Below are 20,287 nucleotides of genomic sequence, written 5' to 3' on the forward strand. Positions count from 1 at the left end.
AAAGTGAAGTATATAAGGAGAATTCAGTAGAATAATATATTTTGGTGGATGGGAGTATAGTGTGAGGTAGAAAATAGGTTTAATAAATATATAAATAATTGCATTTCTTGTAGGCTGAGGTGGCAGCACCCGTGCTAATTCAGCAGGCAATGTGGAAGTTGAGTACCGAGTGATGGGCGCAGGCATGTGAATGCAATGTACAGTATGTCTGCAACCCTTCTAATAAGAAAATTGTACTGGCCCAATAGTAACAAACTTGTACTGGCCCAGTCCTCCATTGAGAGAAGGGGAGTGGAGGAGGACCCACCTCTTCCCTTTGGCCAGACCACCTCCTGCTGCTCAGCAGTCAGCAGCAGTGTACTGCACTCTGCTGGGTAGTACAATGCCTTGGCAGATGGGGACCCCCTCTGCTGGGCCTGCTATGGTGCCTAGTGATTGCCCCCACCCTAGTTATGTTACTGCAGTAGACACTCTAGTGATGCACAGGGTAATCTTATGCATGTTTTTCATTCACATATGAAATTATTCCCACGTATTTTATAGGTGAGGTGGGCCTATTCAGAGATACAGGTAAAGCTTCCACAACTTTGGCCACTTTCTATGCTTTAAAATGAATGTCCATAATCAAAGTTGGCTACTCATTTGTGACCATTATTACCACTGACACTGCATCAGCCAATAACCTGGTACAAAAAAACATTTTGACATCAGACTCTTGCATACACATAACTCTGAAATGGCCACAATTCCACATTGGTCGCACATTGGGCAGAACAAAGAATTTCTGAGCAAACTTATGATCAGAATGATCATCCATAAGAGAGGCCAGAACCAGTACAAACGATTTGCATCTTTAGCCCCACGCCTCCCACAAAAAAGGCTGCGAATCGCGGGAAATTAACGCTGCCACGGGGAGGCTGCCGGTATCTGGGAGGGTTGCCCACCTTCCCGGGGGGCGGGGAGGGGTACCTGATTTTTGGGAACCTCCCGGGCATTCTGGGAGGGAATTTAATCCTGCATTATTTCCATCTATCACTATGCTGTATTTGTCATCGTATGCAAATTATTTAGAAGAAATTACAATATTAAAATCCTTTTTTTTGTATCTATCTCAGAACCATGCACAACGAATGAGAATTACATGGCTGAAAGCCATATTATGCTGAGATGGAAAGGCCACAGTAAGCTCTGCGTCCGAAATGAGCAGAATAAACGACTAGCTAAAAAGTGCTATGTTCAACATGGCAAGGAAATTGAATTTGCTTGTATGCATGGATATGGAATATCAGATCCAATATTGTTAAGAAGCAAATGCAATCGAGGAGTTCTTAATTATCCAAAATGTTTCATGTGAGAACAATACGAATCTAAAGCAATGTAAGTAATGTCATTTATTTTCATTCAAAATTAACAAAGTGTATTATATTTAAAAAGTAAATGTGATATATGGGTATTGGGTTTAATATCATTCTGCTAGATCCCTTTTTTCCTGTATGGGAATTACCTAAGTGTTTCCTGCTTATGTAAGCATCCCTGATGACTAGTATAAGGGCTGATTGAAATGTAATGAGATTGATTTTATCTCATGATTCCATAGGATCTGAACATTTTTTCTTTTTAAAGTAGTGCCTTACATTCAGAATAAATTTTTTGCAGCTTTTCAATGATTAAAAGACATGCTGTAATGTGTTTTGTGACATGGTGCCGATTCAGGATCGCTGGCTGGGATCCAAATTCATCCCCAGCACCAATGCTCAGGGTTTGTGCATGTGCATTTCTGCGTATGTGCAAACCCCAGCACCGAATGGCTTCGGCGAGATACACACTCCAGGCCATTCGCTGTGGGGTGGGAGGGAAGCGGGCAGAGGGTAGCTGTAGGGGAACAGACAGAGTTTTATGGGCATCCCCAAGAAAATGCTGGTCGTTCACCTGGAAACACAGGCATGGAGTTCCCTGCTCGGGGCGGGCGGCTGAAGTCACATGACATCAACGCCACCCCCATCTTCGGCAGATAGCGATGGAAATAAAGGTCAGAATGACTTTTATTTTCGAAAGGGAGAGAAATCGTTCGGTGGTTGGCGACCATTAAATGATTTTTCTCCCTTCGGCCGCATGTGAAGGGATGTGATCGTGTACATCCTCTCGCTTGGTAGAGAGGGGATTCAGCGGTAGGGGGGTGGTGGGCATTCTGCCATGCAGGAGGCGGCATTTATGGGTTCACTAGGCAGCGAATGTACACTGCCTAGCGAGCCAATCTGAATCAGGCCCTTAGTGTTCCAGATGTGCCATTTTTCACTTTATCCTCTGTTGAGAACTTCTTTTCGTTTGGTTGTTTTTAGAGGTTGGGAATACCCAGAAATCACAATGGCTGGGTCCGGACTGTATGAAGGGTGTTCAAGTGCTGCCCCATTAATGTCAGTCAGTGCTGCCAATGCAATGTGTGATCGGCATTGTCGTAGATGAAAAACCACTGTTTCTTCTTCAACAAATGTCTTTTTTTTCCTCTTGGGTCCACGCAAATGGGTTTTCGGCATGTTTGGACTTCGGATTAATAATAAAAAATCCAGGATTCGTCATGTCACAATAGATGAGTCACGACAGTGTGGCGATTTACCTTTCAGGGTGTGCCGGTTCGTGTGTCCGCATGAGGCTGGCGAGGTCCGGTTGGGAGGTAGTCTCTACTTGAGGCTCGTTCCTGGTTGGGGCCGATGGAGATGTTCCAGCCAACTCACTATTCTTGGATGGTCACATGACGCATCGTAACCAGGGATCCCCTTTAACAGGTATCAGTGGATTTATTTCACTGATTCCATCCGTATAGTGTTCTACTAGAGGTACACATGTCCTCTGAAAAAAAGGCGCTGCAACCTTGCTCAGACTAATAATTGAGACCCACCACCACTATTACAATATAGACTAGCACTCATGTGTGACCTTGTGTTGTTCCCCCTCTTCAGTACTCAAGCCATTCTGGTGTTCCCGTATCCTGTACTCAAACTACTCCGGTATCGCCAAATTCCCTGCTCAATTATTCTGGTATCCCCGAAACCAGGGGCGCCAATTTACGTTTTTTTTTCCAGTGGGTGCTCAAGGGGGCGTGCTCAAGGGGTGTGGCCCTGCAATGGGCTCCCAAAGACCCCTTCCCCCACAGACCTCCCCCAGAGCTCACCTGCTGCTCGCCATCGGGGTTCCTGGCAGCGCCACAGCAGGGTCCCAGCAGTGGGTATGCCATCAGCAGCGGGGGTCCCTGCGGAAGATGGGAACTAGCAGCAGTATTAATACTGCTACTAGTTCCCATCCGCCGCAGGGACCCCCGCTGATGGCATATATGCTGATGGCATATTCGCTACTGGGACCCCGCTGCTCGCCGTCAGGATCCCTGATTCTCTAAACTTCAAAAGTGATAAAATGGAGAGTGATAAACAGCCAGCCAATCATCTCCTGCCTGATATGTTTCAAACACAGTCTGTGACATAACAGATAGGAGCTGATTGGCTGGCTGTTTATCACTCTCCATTTTATCACTTTTGAAGCTTCGTACCTCTGGCCCAATGTGTCTAGACCTAATATTCCAGAATGTTATAAAAATAATCCATTCGGCATTTGCATGTTCTGCAAACCCATGCAACAAAAATTTTGGGTCAAGTCAAGTGGTTCAGTGTACAAAGTGGCTATGGATTTATAAACCGGAATGACACCAAAGAAGATGTACAGTATTTGTACACTACACTGCAATTAAGAGGAACGATCCCAAGATGTTTCTCCACAGTGTGGGGGATGAAGCGGCAGTGTAATTTGATGTTGTGGAAGAATAGAAGGGAGTCAAAGAAATTCATGTGACTGGTTCTTGAGGTGTTCCACTAGAGGGCAGCAGATATGCACCTGATCGCAATACTAATTTGTGTTATCCAAAAATGTAGATGTTATTACCAAAAGAAGCCATGTAAAATAGGCTACCATGTCCCTATTCAGTGGAGTCAGCTACATTTACAGTACCAGTACCTACAGTACACAAGTGTTCCAATTATTATTGATAATAAGCATGTGAAGATACTAGATGAGGCAGCAGGATTGGATGTTGAGCAGTCAAGAATAAGAGACATGATGATTATCCAAGATTTGGAAATGATATTGTTAGCATTTCCTCTGGCTGATATTTCCTGCTGGACAATACCTGAAAAATAACAACAGCAGGAATGGGATTCCCAATTATCATGTCTCTAACTGATTCAGTTGGTTAAGTGAATCTGCCTCTCTGATTGAGCTTTGAGACCAAGGGGCCATACAGCACATACGATTCAGAAGTGAGTGGAGTTTACATTGAGAATTCTCACACCAGTACATTACAGTTGTCACAAAATGCTGAACCCATTTGAATGAAATGCCAAGTGAAGCTGAAACTTTGCGCAAAGTTAACCTGTCATTTTGCAACATCTCCAATGTAACTGCGATGGATGGTCTCCCAAAATGTGTCTTTTCACTCACTTATTACCCTCTTTAAAGTGCTTCCTCCACTAAAATACATTTCTCCACCATATGCTTGTTGTTACATTACATGAGGTTTATTTTTATTTTTTTATTTCTACTGTTTCCAAGTTAACGCAAAACCCAATCACACATCTCTGTATGTTTCACCACAATGGATGAGGAAGACATTTCTGTGACATTACATCAAAGATCTTCCACTCGCTGTGACCAAACAAAGAAGTCTACAGCAGTCCAACTGCACATTCAGACACATCAATATCTGAGCTTTACAATAACCAGAATAGTGTTGCCATGTCTACATATGGGAAATGGGGCTCTAGAGTCTACACTGACTGATCCTGACTGTAATGAGAGATGTGTGAATCCATGTGTTAAGTAGTGATGCCCTGAAGAGGTCCAACCAGACAAGCTCAGCGGGCCTGCACCCAAACCTTCACCCCAAGAAAACCGACATAAGTATATTACTCTGTATTATGCCTGGTTCTTTTATTTGCAGTCACTGCTAGGTACCTGCTCAAAAACAATTAGAGGGCATTGGGGGAGGGGTGCTAATCTAGAAAGAATCTCAGACTTCAGGTTTTTAAATATATATGGGAAACGGGGCTATAGACTGCACACCCTGACCGTAAGGAGAGGTGCTACCTTACGGAGATCTACAGTTACATGCAAAACAGTTACATGCAAAACAAGGGAGTGCAGGAACTTACTCTGCATCAAGCCTGGTTCAGTATGTGCAGTCACTGCTAGGTCCCATATTTCTGGGATCCCGGTATTGACTTTCCTAATAAATAAACCTGCCCAGGCTCCCCGTTTATTTACTTACATATGCGGTGTGGGCAGAAGCTAGATGGGCAGGCTGTTTGTCAGGGAGCAGAACACAAGTGAACGGGATGGGCAGCGTGCCCAGGAACGATGAGGCAGGATGTGCAGCTGTGTGGCCTGCGCAGCATGATCTCTGACCTCGTCACAATGCACAGAGCCGCACTGCCAGGGATGGGAGAAGCCGGGCAGCATCTGAGCAGGTGCTCATCCCGAAAACCCAGGATTGGAGGCTCCAATCCCGGGATTGATATCCCAACATTTTAGGGGCCGAATCCCAATATCCTGCCAATCCCAATCCAGGCATTGGCCACCCTAGCTTGATAGTTGCAAGCAACTGCTAGATAATAGTCTGACAGTTGCAGGAAGCCCCTATAATGGTCTGATAGTTGCAGGCAGCCCTTAGATAATAGTCTGACAGTTGCAGGCAGCCCTATAATGTGTATTTATTGAATAATAACTTAACACCTTGCCTACAAATTGGAGAGCAAAAATAATGCTCTCCAGACAAGTGCTAAGACAAAAGACCTTGGGCGTTGTCCCAAACCCAACAATATATATAGCATACATTTTCTATATTAACCTCCCCATGCAATATGATAACTCTCCCAAATTACATAATTGTTTTAATATCTCTTAATATGGAAACAATACGGTTGTGGTATGACTGCCCGACAATCGGGATCCCGACGGTCAGTATACCAACATTGGAATCCTGACTGCCGGTGATCCGATAGGGGGGGGGGCGAGCGCAAAAGATGCCACTTGCGGGCTCGGTGGCTCGCTTCGCTCGCCACAGGTTCTATACTCCCTCTATGGGGGTCTTGGGCCCCCACAAGGGAGAATAGACTGACAGTAGAAATCCCCAGAGAATCGGCAGTCAGGATTCCAATGTCGGTATACTGACTTTTGGGATCCCGATTGTCAGGCAGTCACCCGGCACCCATACGATACATACAGTATATGGTCATTTGATTATATCATTCAGAATGGGACTTCTTAGACAAACAATTAATTATGGCCATGCAATTCCAAGAAATACAATGGAATGAGTGGGGGGTTACCGGCCAATGTCCTTGGATGGAAACCATATTGGAAGGCCGTAGACCTATTCTTGGAATAGTTTGGCCTCAAAACCAGACTAAGACATACCAGTACACATTATTATTGAGATTTTATATTATGTAAGAATAAGTTCACATCTGGGTCTGAAGGAAGTATGATGTTAATAGGGTTAGCTGGTAAGAGCTAGTTACAGATTATAAGTATATATGGTGCATCTATAGGGATATGTGACCAAATCTATAACTGCCAAAATTATAGCTCTGTAACCTTAACTGTGTGAAATTACTGGTTGATGGTAAGAAAAGAACTGCGCTCTTATTCTTTGATTTGTTATGAAAAATCTTCCATATATAGAAACATTCTCTTAGCCAGTGGGGGACTAATGGGGCCTACACACATAGCGACTTTGCTGAGAGATCAGAGCTACAAATGGCTCAGCACACATCGCTGCTCAGCACACATGATGTGTAGCACTGTGTGCTGACCGAGTTGCCAGCAGCAGTGTTTTACAGTGGGAGAACACTGGCAATGATATTTATGGTCTCTGCTCATTCTTTTTTTCTACTGACAATAGCACTGCGCAAGGCCGCGCACCACTATTGCTGGCCCCCACACACACACAGCGATGTAGGGTAATTTTGTAAGCAATCTAGTCAGATCGCTTAGAAAATGGCTAAAATGTTCCATGTGTGTAGGCCCCAAAAGTAATGAAAACAACATTACCATGAAATGCCAACTTTACTACCACAATTGATCCTGTATAATGGTTCTTACAAGTTCTGCGCATTAGATCCACAAATGGGTAAAATACCTCACCCAAAACTCTTTATCAACCACCGTAAACAGTATGTTAAAATATACTGTTCTGTACAATGCAGATCTCTCCCATCTTTGCTTTGTAATAATAAAATAAAATGGGCAAGACTGCAAACCAGTGATTCCCAGGCCATTATGTAATGTCCTTTGACACAAATCCTGAAATCTTGTAATCTGGTATATTAAGCCAACCATGAAGTTACCCCAGTGTTTCCTACCTGTCCCTCTCCTTCAGGAAGAAAATGCTCTGTTCCTGGACATCCCTGGTAATATATGATTGCTATCACCTGTGGTGAAACACCTTTCTTATCAATTACCTAGCTCCCCACAGGTGATGGCAATCATACAAATGGAGCCCCTCTCAACTATCTTCCTTAGGTAGTGGTTTCACCATGGCCAGCCATGGCTATCCTATTGTTCTCAGCAGCAATACAATACATAGAACAATACAGTAAGAGATTAGCAGAGTTATCCTATTACTCACTTAATTCTATTAAAGGGCTAGATGAGGAGGGCTCCATCTGTACATTACCAGGGAAGTCCAGGAACAGAGCATTTTCTGCCTGAAGGAGAGGCAGGCAACCCTGGTATACCCTAAAAATATTAGGCGCTGAGTATATATAAAAAGGGTTTTTGGAAATACTTCTAAAGCTGGGTTGCCTACCTGACCTTCTCCTTCAAGGAGAAAATGCTCTGTTCCTGGACTTCCCTGGTAATATATGATTGCCATCACCTGTCGTGAAACACTTTTCTTATCAATTACCTAGCTCACCGCAGGTGATGGCAATCATACATCACTAGGGAAGTCCAGGAACAGAGCATTGTCTCCCTGAAGGAGAGGGTCAGGTAGGCAACCCTGTTCTAAAGTGACTGTGTAATCACACCTAATCAACTGATGAAACCAGAATCAAGCTGGTCACCAATTGAAAACAACCTGGATATCAATTAACAACTGTGCTCACACTATCTGGGTGTGGGTCTGAATTACCTTCAGAAAAAATGTAGCTTAATAATGTTGCTTTAAAAAAAAAATGTGATTGAATTGTATATAAATACAAATAAATACAAACCTATCATGCAAAATCAATAAAATTAATAAACCTATACAAAATATAGCTAATAGCATATACTAATGTTCCTGTGTAAATTGACAACAAAAAATGGAGAAATTCATCCGGAGAATACCTGACCAGGGGCTGAGATCTTCCCACCTTGAAAAAGGGCTATTATAGCCCGAAACATGTTGGTCTGTTGAGAGAAGCCATAACACGGTAGGAGCCTTAACCTTTTTTTCATCTGGTACCCACTTTTTCACCCCAATCCGGATTTAGAGTGGAAGTGGACTTTGGTTTCTAATCGTGTATACTTGATACATTGCTTTTTTGTATTTTTGTCGTTGCTGTGGATTAAAATCTTTTTGTGGATGGATGCCTCCTAAGTCTGTTATCCCGTGGAGAAGAATAAAGAAGCCTTTTGGTGCACATAGGGCCTTTGTTAGAGGTGAGTTAAAGCCCCAAGGGGCCAGGAGTTGTGGATGCAATATTTGAAAATATCCTTGTGATGGTTCTACTTGTTTGAGAACAGTAAAGATACCTTTACATGAAAATATGGCCTATGTTGGAGGTCAGTACTTTATTAAAAGGTGTATATTGTGAATTGGATGGGTGAAGACCAGTGAAGAATTGCTGATTGGTAGCTGGTCCAAATTAAACCTTTATTATGAAAATAGGGCCTTTCCAAAAAGTCAGTTGTATCATCTGTGGGGTGACCAGAGTAAACCGTATTTGAAGAACATTGTTTCTCTTCAAGAAGTAAAAGGGTCTTTCAAGGTCACCAAAAGAACTTCGAGCTGCGCCAAACGAATTTCTCCATTTTTTGTTGTAAATTTGTGCAAAGGGTGTGGTAAACCCGGGAGAACTTCATCTGGCAGCGGACTAGTGGGCACATTACCCCTCTTACACCCCCTTCCAGTTATCAATGTTCCTGTGTGTCTTCAAAATCTGAAAACATTTCTGTAACATAAAAACCTTTAAAAAGTCTATGGACCCCAAAAAATTATCTAGATCACACTTTTATATTACCATAATAGGCTCACAATGGAATCAGTCCCAGATGGAACAATGGACCAATATTGCTCCTTAATCGTGTATAGGAGAAATCTATCCACAATATGTGGGCAGTTCAAATTGGCATGATTACATGTGCACAATGCAAATAGATACTCACCATATTGTAAAGCCTCCTGCAGCTCCGATCAATCAAGATTAAACGGAGCTGCAGGATGCTTTACAATGCCACCATCAGTTATCCTTATATACAGTATAGGCTGCAATATTTGTTGGAACAGTGATAATGTTTAACCTAAGGTTTTCCCATTTTGTCTTCCAGACAAATATTGAGCACAACCAAGCACCCCATGGCTGTTGACACAATCATTTGCATGAAGAAACTGGTATTGCTTGCTGTATGTATATATAAATAGATTTAGATATAAATTTAGATATAGATATAGAAGTGTGGGATGATTCTAACAATACTATCCAAAATACTAACAGTCCAGGTGTTTCTTCATTCTCTGTGTGTACTTGTTTACCTACTTCATAAATAAATTAATTTGCATGTTGCTGTTAATGTAACAGTGCATTTACCTCATCACACACACACACACCTTAATGCCAATTTTTATCTAGATAAGTTTCATTGAACTGTGTGTGTGTGTGTGTGTGTGTGTGTGTGTGTGTGTTTGTGTGTGTGTATAGATGTTCCACAATAACTCTCGAATGCTTTAACTAATTGTCTTCAAACTTTGCACGCTACCTTATCATTTTGAGGGACAGTCTAATTTCGAAGATGGGTTTAATCTGATGAACCCTGTTATAAGGGTCCATACTATTTTGGTTGTTTTCATGCATTGTGATATGTCATTGGAAAGCTTATGACTTTCTGAATACAGCACAATAAACAGACTACCTTAAAGACCTATAAGGGTCCATTAAATGAAAAACACTTTTACAAAACTTTTGACAAACTGAAATCAATAAGCGACTCATTGGCACAGTGGTCTGTAAATAGAATACTGCAGATATCAATGTGAGATTGATCCCCAGTCAGTTATTTTTTCTCTTGATTGTTTACTTATTCATTGAGGGTTTTCAGGATCTTCTGTACCTGCTGTAGCAGCTCTTGCACTTCTGTGGTTGGGAAGGGTATGTGGACAGTTGGAGACTTGCTTTCGCTGCTGCAGCAGCTTCTGTCCTGCTGTGGTTGGGTAGGGTAGGTGGATAGTTGGAGACTTGCTCTGGCTGCTGGAGCAGCTTCTGCCCTGCTGTGGTTGGGTAGGGTAGGTGGATAGTTGGAGACTTGCTCTGGCTGTTGCAGCAGCTTCTGCCCTGCTGTGGTTGGGTAGGGTAGGTGGACAGTGTCCATGTCGACCTATGTCAACATAGACACCCTAAAAACATTAATAACTCATGTTGACCTTTTGCCATGTTGACCTTTTGTCTGTCGACCTTTTAACCATGTCAACATTTTACATGTCGACCTTTAGACCCTGTCGACCTTTTGACCATCGACGTTTTGACCCTGTCAACCTTGTGACTGTCTACCTACTGTTAGTGGTCGACCATATGGCTGTCTATCATGAGTCAGTCTATGTGTTATACCATAACCTTAAAAAAGTTCCATGTTAGAATAAGTGAAAAAAAAGTGAAAAAACTTATTACATTTCTGAAAAAAGATTTTTTTTTTTTAAGCAAACACCTTTTTTAGTGTGTTAATTTCATAAATAGTATGTATATATTAATCACATGGTGAGAAGTAGGGCAGCGAACAAAAATATTGTATAGTTTTATCTGCCTCCTGTTCTATTATATCAGAACTACAGTGTCACACAGACAGCACAATAAGCTATTGAAATGCTGAATACCGTGTACACATCAGTTATTTTACAGAAAGAGACCTACTGTAAATGTAACGCCTCATTTAACCCTTGTTTAATCCCCCTGTTCTCTAAGCACAATCATTGTTTATCCCTATGGCCTCCTCTCAAGGAGGCTGGGATGTGATCAATCATTTGATAGCGCAAAGTAGCCATGATATGTCTGGCTTCGGCAAAATGTCATGGTCACTCAATCCACTGGTCAAGGCTGCCCGAATGGCTGTCCTGTGTTGCGCCATTCATTCTTTCAATTGTCTTGCTGTCTTTCACACTTAATGTAAACCACATGGCAAGTAAACAACGTATTTTGAGGTACAAGTTAGAGCATACTTGATTTTATAGGCTTTTCCTGAAAATGGGTGTCTAAATGTATCCCCTACAACTAAATAATTGCAAGTGGTACACCCCAATTAATGCGACACACCCTAAAAAATTGAGACTATGGTAGACTTGAGATGGTATGTTTTGTGTGAAAGCTCTGTTTATGCAGCATTGTGTTGCGATCTGTAGGCATACAGTTGTGTTTCTATTTTTCCTTCCCTGATCACTATCTGTAAATCTAGGAAATGTATTTTTTCTCTGCTCATGTTAAAGGTTAGTTTTACAGGGCTAGTTGACTCATTAGTGTGTAAAACCTTACATAGTTCTTCCTGTGTGCCCATCCACAGGAGTAAAATGTCATCTATGCACCATAGGTACATGTAAATATTGGACATTATAATGGGATCTCTAAAAAATCATTTATTTTCTACTGAATACACATAAGTATTTGCATAGACAGGTGCTGCCGGTGATCCCATAGCACATCCATAGTTCTGGTTGAAAAATTGACCATTGTGGAGAAAACAATTATGCGTCAGGGTAAATTTGAGGATTTCAATAAAAAATTGTATTTGTGGACCCATATACCACTGATTATGCGGGATTAATTATTTTACAGCCAACAGGCCTTGCTCATGTGGAATGCATGTGTATAAATTGGTGGCATCTATGCAGACCAAAATTTTCCAGAATTTGTGTGATATTAGATAGTCTGGACGATAGCATGGTTGTGTACTTTAGATATGTCTCTGTGACTTTTATGCAATGCTGCAAATAATGGTCAACATAGATGGCCAAGGGTTCGCACAGAGACCGACGGGCAGAAATGATGGGTCTGCCCGGGGGTCTCTGCATGTCCTTGTGTATCTTCGGTATGGTATAAAAAAGTGCAAGTTTTGGGCACCGGCTTAAATAGTAATTTCTTCAGTTCTGACAGTATAACCCATGGGTCCTCAAACTGCGGCCCTCTAGATGTTGTGAAACTACAAATCCCAGCATGCCTTGCCACAGTTTTAACACTCCCTTATAGCAAAACTGTGGCAAGGCATGCTGGGATTTGTAGTTTCACAACATCTGGAGGGCCGCAGTTTGAGGACCCATATAACCCCTTCCTTCAGAGCTGTATTCAAGATACTTTCTAGTTCCCTGGAATATTGGTATGATTTGCTTGATAGCAATTTGTAGGTGTTCTCATCCATAAGCTGGCCGTCACATTCTGCCCAATATTCCTCAATCCCCTGTATGACAATCGAACCCCCCATTGTGCGCTCCTCTGATGACTATGTCTTGTCAGGAACTCAGATTTTTTTTAAGGCCTGTCGTTCCTCTTTTAACAAGTTTGGTTTGCTGGAAGATGTAGCTTCCTTGCTTGCCTTGTCCATTAATCTGGAGAATGTTTTGATGGAGGCATTTAAAGTCTTGGGGTGCTGGTGGTGGTGCCTATTTATTTCTTAATGCTTTGCTCTTCTCTGGGTTGTGCTTCCATGGTGGTTTCTTTTTTATCATAATACTCTTTTAAGCGTAGCTTTCTTTGTACTTTATGCAAATAAGGGTGTGGAGACCTGTGCTGAATGGATAATTCTATAACCGAGTGTGCAATACGATTTACAGTGTCAGAAATACTGTTGTGTAGATAATTGTAACACTTAAATGCTGTATAAATGGTGACTGCAAGTGGGTAAAAAAAAGATTTCTATTAATACTAATAACACTCGTAATATGGGGAATGGGTAGGTAGGTAGGGGTATGGGTGTGGGAGCTGTGGCTGATGGCAGGGCAGGGAGTAGATGGGCAGTGGGTAAAGTCACTGGGAACAGAAAGTAATTTGTTCCAATCCAGGTAACCGTGGCGTGGGAGGCTGGCATCCCGTCCTCCTCGTGGTGCACACTTACCTGTCTTCTAACGTCCCTCGTTGACTGCTCTCCTGTCGGCTGCAATCTTCCAATCCCCACAGCGCCACGCGGCTGAGGTGTGGCTGTGAAGCAGGACGCCGTCGCAAGACTCAGACTGCCTGATGACCGTGACCTGGGCCGGGCGCCATGCGCTCAACTCCACTTCACCGGAGGAGACTTGTAGAAGGTGTGAGGTGAATAATGTCCTCCAATGCGTGTCGGCCTTCCGGCCTTCTTCAGGGAGTTGATGTGACCAGATGCACTGGGGGGGGAGTTTTAAAAGGTAATTGTGGGCGTGTGTAGTGCAGTGCCGTCGGACATCTTTGTTGTGGGAAAAGAGCCCATTTCAATATGCTGTAGTCTATGGAGCGTATTTGCTCCGTTTTGTGAATGGATTCCTTCCTTTTGGTCATGGTGCATTATGTGGCTTACTATGCAGGCTCTATGTAATGTTTTAACTATGTAATCGTAAAGGTGCAGATAGCCATATTTGCAGTGGTTGTTCGGCCATTTTGGTTGAGGGCACTGTTGCCTTTTACAGTTATACATAGTTCTATCATGCTGCAGATGCTGTTAAGGAACTGTCACGTGGTGCTGATGGACCTGACCTCACTGTCGACATTCAAGCCTCTAGGGCAGTGATTTTCAACCTTTTTACCTTGCGGCACACTAAATAGGACTTTAAAATTGCCAAGGCACACCCTAAGATCCCCACAGGCAAAAACACATTGGCCACCACAGGAAAAAAACAAACCTATTGGCCCCCACATTAAAAACAATCACACTGATCCCCACAGGTAACAAAAATAAAATACATTGGCCCTTTAGATGAAAAGAAGAGACCAGTAAATAACATTTGAACTGGTGATGGCTTTAAACTGGTTTGGGCATCTCTAGATCTGGGGGCACACGTGAGAACAGCTCAAGGCACACTAGTGTGCCACGGCACGCTGGTTGAAAAACACTGCTCTAGGGGTTAAGGTTCTGAGGTTGTAAATCCATTTCAACTCCTCTTTATTTATAATTTTTAGGTAGTCCCCCCTCTCCAGTTTTTAGCTACCGTCTTAATCTCAATAACTGATAGCTGTTGACATCAACAGGTTTTTGGTATGTCTTGGTGTTGATTCTGCCCTCTTTAATATGTTAATATCTAGAAAATGTATTTCTTCGCAGCTCAATTGGGTGGTAAATATCAAGTCATTGTCATTGGTGTTGAGTTTTTTGGTAAATGTGTTAATGTGTAACACATTTACCAAAAAACTCAACACCAATGACAATAATTTGATATTTATCACCCAATTCAGCCGAGAAGAAATACATTTTCTAGATATTACCATATTCATTAAAGAGGGCAGAATCAACACCAAGGATCCTTGCTGATCGAGACTGTGGATAGCTGATTTGGAATCAACTGCATACCTGAAATTGACTTCAGTCGGAGAGGTGTGTCATTTCGCCTTTTTATCTTGATATCGCTGTTTTGCTTCAGTGGAAGCACTACCGGGTCATTTGACTCACAACGGTGACCACACCTTCTTTCCTCTTTATAAAATAATCCATAAAGAGTGTACTTCAATTTGTATACATAAAGATTTCATAGATCTTGGTGTATTACCCCTGAGGAAGTCCCTAGTGGACGAAACGCGTAGGGTTACCTCGCATGATCAAATCTACACCATTGTACAGAATTATTATGAATTACTACCTTCAATAATCTCTGTAAACCATCAACAATTTCTGTAAATCACCCATGACCTATGTATTTTAAACCATTTTATTGTACGAAATAAATTTTGTATTTTTACAATTGTCGATTGGTGATATTACCTTCTGAGCACACCTCTACACCCTTTCTCTCTCTCTCTCTCTCTCTATATATATATATATATATATATATATATAGGGACAAACACAGGCGTCACTCCGGGGCTTGAGGTGAAAAAAGTTTACTGTGTGACCGCCACACAGTAAACTTTTTTCACCTCAAGCCCCGGAGTGACGCCTGTGTTTGTCCCTATACATGCGGTAGTTTTGTTCTACTAAGGAAGGCACCCGGGCAGATATCGTCTGAGTGCGACGAGTGCCGGACACCCCCCCTGACACTATATATATATATATATATATATATAGACTTTGGCGGGTGTGGCACCCAACCAGCTACAGCAACAGGGCAGTCGTGCTCGGCCACACCACACAAGTATATATATATATATATATATATATACATACAATATGAGTAGCACCTCCGCCAAACACGATTCCTTTAAGGGTGCTGTCCCAAGAATCCCACATAGGACTCTCCAATACAAGTGCAATATGGTGGCACTCCCAATAACAAGCCAAACACAAGACTACCTGCTGTGTTTGGCGTGTTATTGGGAGTGCCGCCATATTGCACATATATATATATATATATATATATATATATATATATATATATATATATATATATATAGTATAGGTGTAGAGCCAGAAAAGATCCACAAGGAGCACTCACCAATAAGATCAGTTGCACAGTTTTAATGGTACTTGTTTAAGATGCAAAATATCTTACTTTGTATTGTAGTCGACGTTTCGGCCACTAGAGGGCCTTTTTCAAGACAGATCACCAAGGCCAGCACAAGCAATCCAAGTACTTCAATGTGTTTCGTGCTCTTGCAGCACTTTTTCAAGAATGAAAAAGTGCTGCAAGAGCACGAAACGCGTTGAAGACTACACCGTGGTTCCCCCTGCATGCCTTCCTCTACAAGCAAATTCAAGCTGTCACGGCACCCGCCGCTCACTATGGCGTTAGGTGACGTCACCCGGCAGACGGAGACGGAGAAGACGGCTTCCAAACATCCAGCCGCAGAGACTTCAATCTCCCACCTGCTCCCCGGGCTTAGAGGTAGGGTTAGCATAGCAGCCCCCACTGACCTTTTAGCAACTTTTCAAAAGAGCTGTTTACATTCATTTAACCAATTTTATTTTTTTTAGGTGTTTTTTTCTTATCTTTTATCTGCACTATTCTCCTACCTATCCTTTTAGCGCTCATTACCCATCTTATTGTTCCAAAAATGTTTTTATTGAGCTGCTTCCCCCTTGTTTTAGCGCAGTGCCAACCACTATGTATAAATTGGCTAGGTGGTACTCTGTTTAGCGCACTCCGATAACCCCCTTTCTGCATTTTTTGTACACCCCTGGCTCTCACTAACAGGAGAACCATATCGGAGGAGCAGCTGTTTGATTAGGAATAGCTGACCACGGAGGTTAACCTATTTGATATATATATATTATATTACTAGCTGACCCGCCCGGCGTTGCCCGGGAAAACCTTGGGGTTTCTTTATTTCCAAAATTGCTGAAAAATGTCATCTTACAGTATGCTGTGCCAAAGACCTAAGATTGTAATTTGTTATCGATTTTACCATAATGTTAGAATGTGTTTGCATTGATACTCAATGACGGCAATGAGGTGTGGTGTTGTTGTTTGAAACACAACGCTCCTGAGTTGAAAACTTGTATGTGTTGATGAATTCCACATCCACTCCTGAGATTTAGCACCTACTGTATGACATATCCTCCAACATCTGAGGGTCAGAAATCGGTACAAAATCAGAAAGGGACGTGGCCACACCTCCATTTCTATACTTTCAATGGTACAGTTTGTAGGGTGTGTAATTACAGGAGCTGAGTGCGTGGAGACCGGGGTGGGCGTTACTTACCGTGCCATAATTAATTAAAAATGTAATGTAATGCACCACTGGGAATGGGTGCAATGGGCCAAATTCTTCCCTTCACCCGCCGGGCCAATCCACTGATCCAGCCATCACAATCATCAATGGATGCATTGATAAGGTTTGGAGTGTAAGAAGTTGAAGAATAAGACAGAGAAAAAGAATTGCCATGTTATAAAGTGTACAATTTACTCAATAAATCGTGAAAAAAAAATGTAAGTGTACATACAGTAGAAGTACAATCAAGAAATGAAAGTAGGATTAAAAAATAAGTTCTGATTCAAACTGATAATTGTTTGGATGGGGTGGAACAAATCTATAGGTGGGGGTATGGATATTGTGGGCATAATTGGTGTTTGTTACACCTACAGGGGGCCCTCAATTGATGGGATTTTCACTACAGTGTCACGGTCACAGTGTCACCATAAGGGGATTCCCAATTGGGGTCCAGGTGGTCTTTTAGGGACCCTTTACAATCTTGTACGTCTCTTCTCCTTGAGCTTACGGTCTCCCTTAATGATAGTCAATCACTGAGGGAGACCGTAGGCTCCAGGAGAAGAGACCAACGGGATTGTAAAGGGGTCCCTAAAAGAACACCTGAACCCCAATTGGAAATCCCCCTATGGTGACACTGTAGTGAAAATTTCTCATCAACTGGGGACCCCCTGTAGGTGTACCAAACACCAATTATGGCCACAATATCCATACCCCCTCCACCTATAGATTTGTTTCGCAACCCACCGCCATCCAAACAATTATCAGTTTGAATCAGAATTTATTTTTTAACTCTACATTCATTTCTTGATTGTACCTCTATGTACACATATTTTTTTCACGATTTATTGAGTAAATTGTACACTATAACGTGACAAAACTTCATCTCAGTCTTATTCTTCAACTTCTTACACTCATAACATTCAAACAAATGCATGCAGCGCTCATGCCCATCCACCAAACATTATCTATGAACCAAAAGAGTCTGAGAAACCCTTAAGGCAGAGCAGTGCCTGATATCCAACTGACTAACAGGGTGAGTGCAGTGTACCCACTTTGTATTGATCAATGGGTGCATTGGCCAGGACAAAGATTTCTCAGTGCAACTGGCCAGGGAGCGCAGTGACAGGCTGGAGGACTGGAGAGACGGATATGGGGAACAAAGAAGAAACGGTACATTAGGTACAGTTTTTATTTGCCGGTACAGACTGTTAAATAAACGGCAAATTATTTTTTGTGTGTTTGTGTGTGTTGTACTGTTTTTGTGTGTGTTGTAGTGTATGTGGTTGTGTGTGTTGTATGTATCTGTCCAATGCGTAAGTGTGTGAGGTGTGCTACGTATATACAGTATGTGTGTGTTGTGTCTTTGTGTATATGTGCAATGTTTAAGTGTGTGTTTTGTGTGTGTTGTACTGTTTTTTGGGTGTGTGTGGTGAATGTGGGTGTGTGTTGTGCTGTTAGAGGTATGTTATGTGTGTGTGTGTGTTGTGTGTATCTGCCCTATGTGTAAGTGTGTAAGGTGTGCTATGTATAAATCTGTGTGTGTGTAGTGTGCTGTGTGTATCTGTGCAATGTTTAAGTGTGTGTGTTCTGTGTATTGTACTGTTTTTGGGTGTGTGTTGTAGTGATTGTGGTGTGTGTTGTACTGTGAGTGTTGTGTTGTGTGTATCTGCTTAATGTGAAAGTTTGTGAGGTGTGCTACGTATATATGTGTGTGTGTAGTGTGCTTTGCGTATCCTGGCAATGTTTAAGTGTGTGTTTGTTGTACTGTTTTTGGGTGTGTGTTGTAGTGTGCATGGATTTGTATTGTACTGCATGTGGTGTGTTGTGTGTGTGTGTGTATCTGTCCAATGTGTAAGTGTGTGAGGTGCTCTACGTATAAATGTGTGTGTTGTGTGCTATGTGTGCGTATGTGGTGTACTGTGTGTGCAAGTACAATGTGTATGTGTGTGTGTGTTATGTGTGGTCTATGTATATCCTCAATTATTTCCTAATTGTTTAAAGCCTTCACCATAATGTTAGAATGTGTCATTCATACTCAATGACAGCAATGAAATCAGGTGTGGAGTTGTTCCTTCGCAAACGGTTTCCCAGATCATCGATCTTTTCCCCAGAACATCAATGAAGGAAAATTAAAACTTGGTGTTTTTTAAATTTCTAAGTGAAATTTCCCAAAAAGGGCTTCGAGGTGCACACCACCGGGTCCAGAGGTATCTTGTTGCTGAATTTGGTGTCTCTGAGTGCCACGGTGTGTCCGCAATGCGACGGACACGCACACACACACACACACACGCACACAGACTTTTCAACTTATTATATAGATAATACTTATCTTGCCTCCAGGCAACTGGGATGAACTTTTACCATGTTTGTTTCTGGTTCACTCGCAAACGCAAATTCCTTCTCTAATGGACAAAACCATGTGCACTGCGGGGGGGGGGGGGGGGGTAACATGTACAAAGATTTAGATTTTGGTGAGTTATTTTATTTCTATGCAGGGAAAATACTGACTGCTTTATTTTTACACTGCAATATATATCTCACTTTGAAGTAAAACCCCCACCCAAATCTAATTCTCTCTGCACAAGTTGCATCTGCCCCACCTGCAGTGCACATGATTTTGTTCCTTTGAGAAGGAATTTTCCTTTGCGAGTGAACCAGAATAAGGGCCATTGACCATTGCCATCACTACTTCTAAAACATTTCTGCTGATACTTGTCAGTTTGTGAAACAACAGTGCCATCTAGTGTTCACTATGTATAGTGTTTCAATTGGTGTACTTCAATCTGGTATATTCAGAATGTTAAATTTGCTCTCCCACAATCAAGATGAGGTAGTCATGGAAAAATATTGGACCTATAGTCAGAATATTGAGATATCAACCAAGATTATTGGTCCTAGCTGATCATGCTGAAAATCAAACAGTTGTTTTTGTGGACAAGATTTTCCTGATTTATTTGCAAAATGCTGAATGATCATTCATACACACTATACGTGAAATGAGACTGATGCCCTGATTATTGGGAAATTGGTGCAGTTATCCCATGGTTTGTTCCTAGCATTAGTCTGACTCAAAGAGGCCACAAGCGTATTTACTAAAGTATTATATTATGAGTAACCCCATGGAATCAATCAGAATACCAGACTGCCTACCAGAGGCAGTTGAACCACAGGGGCTACAGCACAGGGGCAGTTAATATGTGATTCTAATTGTACTTTTAATCATGTTTACAACATCT

At 42.1% G+C, this 20,287-nt stretch overlaps 1 protein-coding gene across 1 annotated transcript in view; it reads left to right on the forward strand.

Annotated features, from left to right (window-relative positions):
* LOC146026288 (coagulation factor XIII B chain-like) overlaps positions 1-9,811 on the forward strand; it is a 75,158-nt gene extending 65,347 nt beyond the window's left edge. The window contains exons 10-11 of the mRNA XM_083156815.1: positions 1,116-1,377; positions 9,577-9,811. Coding sequence (XP_083012941.1) covers positions 1,116-1,354 — 239 coding nt within the window. The 3' untranslated portion in view covers positions 1,355-1,377; positions 9,577-9,811. The remainder of the gene's footprint in view (positions 1-1,115; positions 1,378-9,576) is intronic.
* Positions 9,812-20,287: the final 10,476 nt, after the last annotated feature.

Source organism: Crinia signifera, chromosome 8 (genome assembly GCF_055691185.1).
Source record: "Crinia signifera chromosome 8, ASM5569118v1, whole genome shotgun sequence".
NCBI classification, from domain to species: Eukaryota; Metazoa; Chordata; class Amphibia; order Anura; family Myobatrachidae; genus Crinia; species Crinia signifera.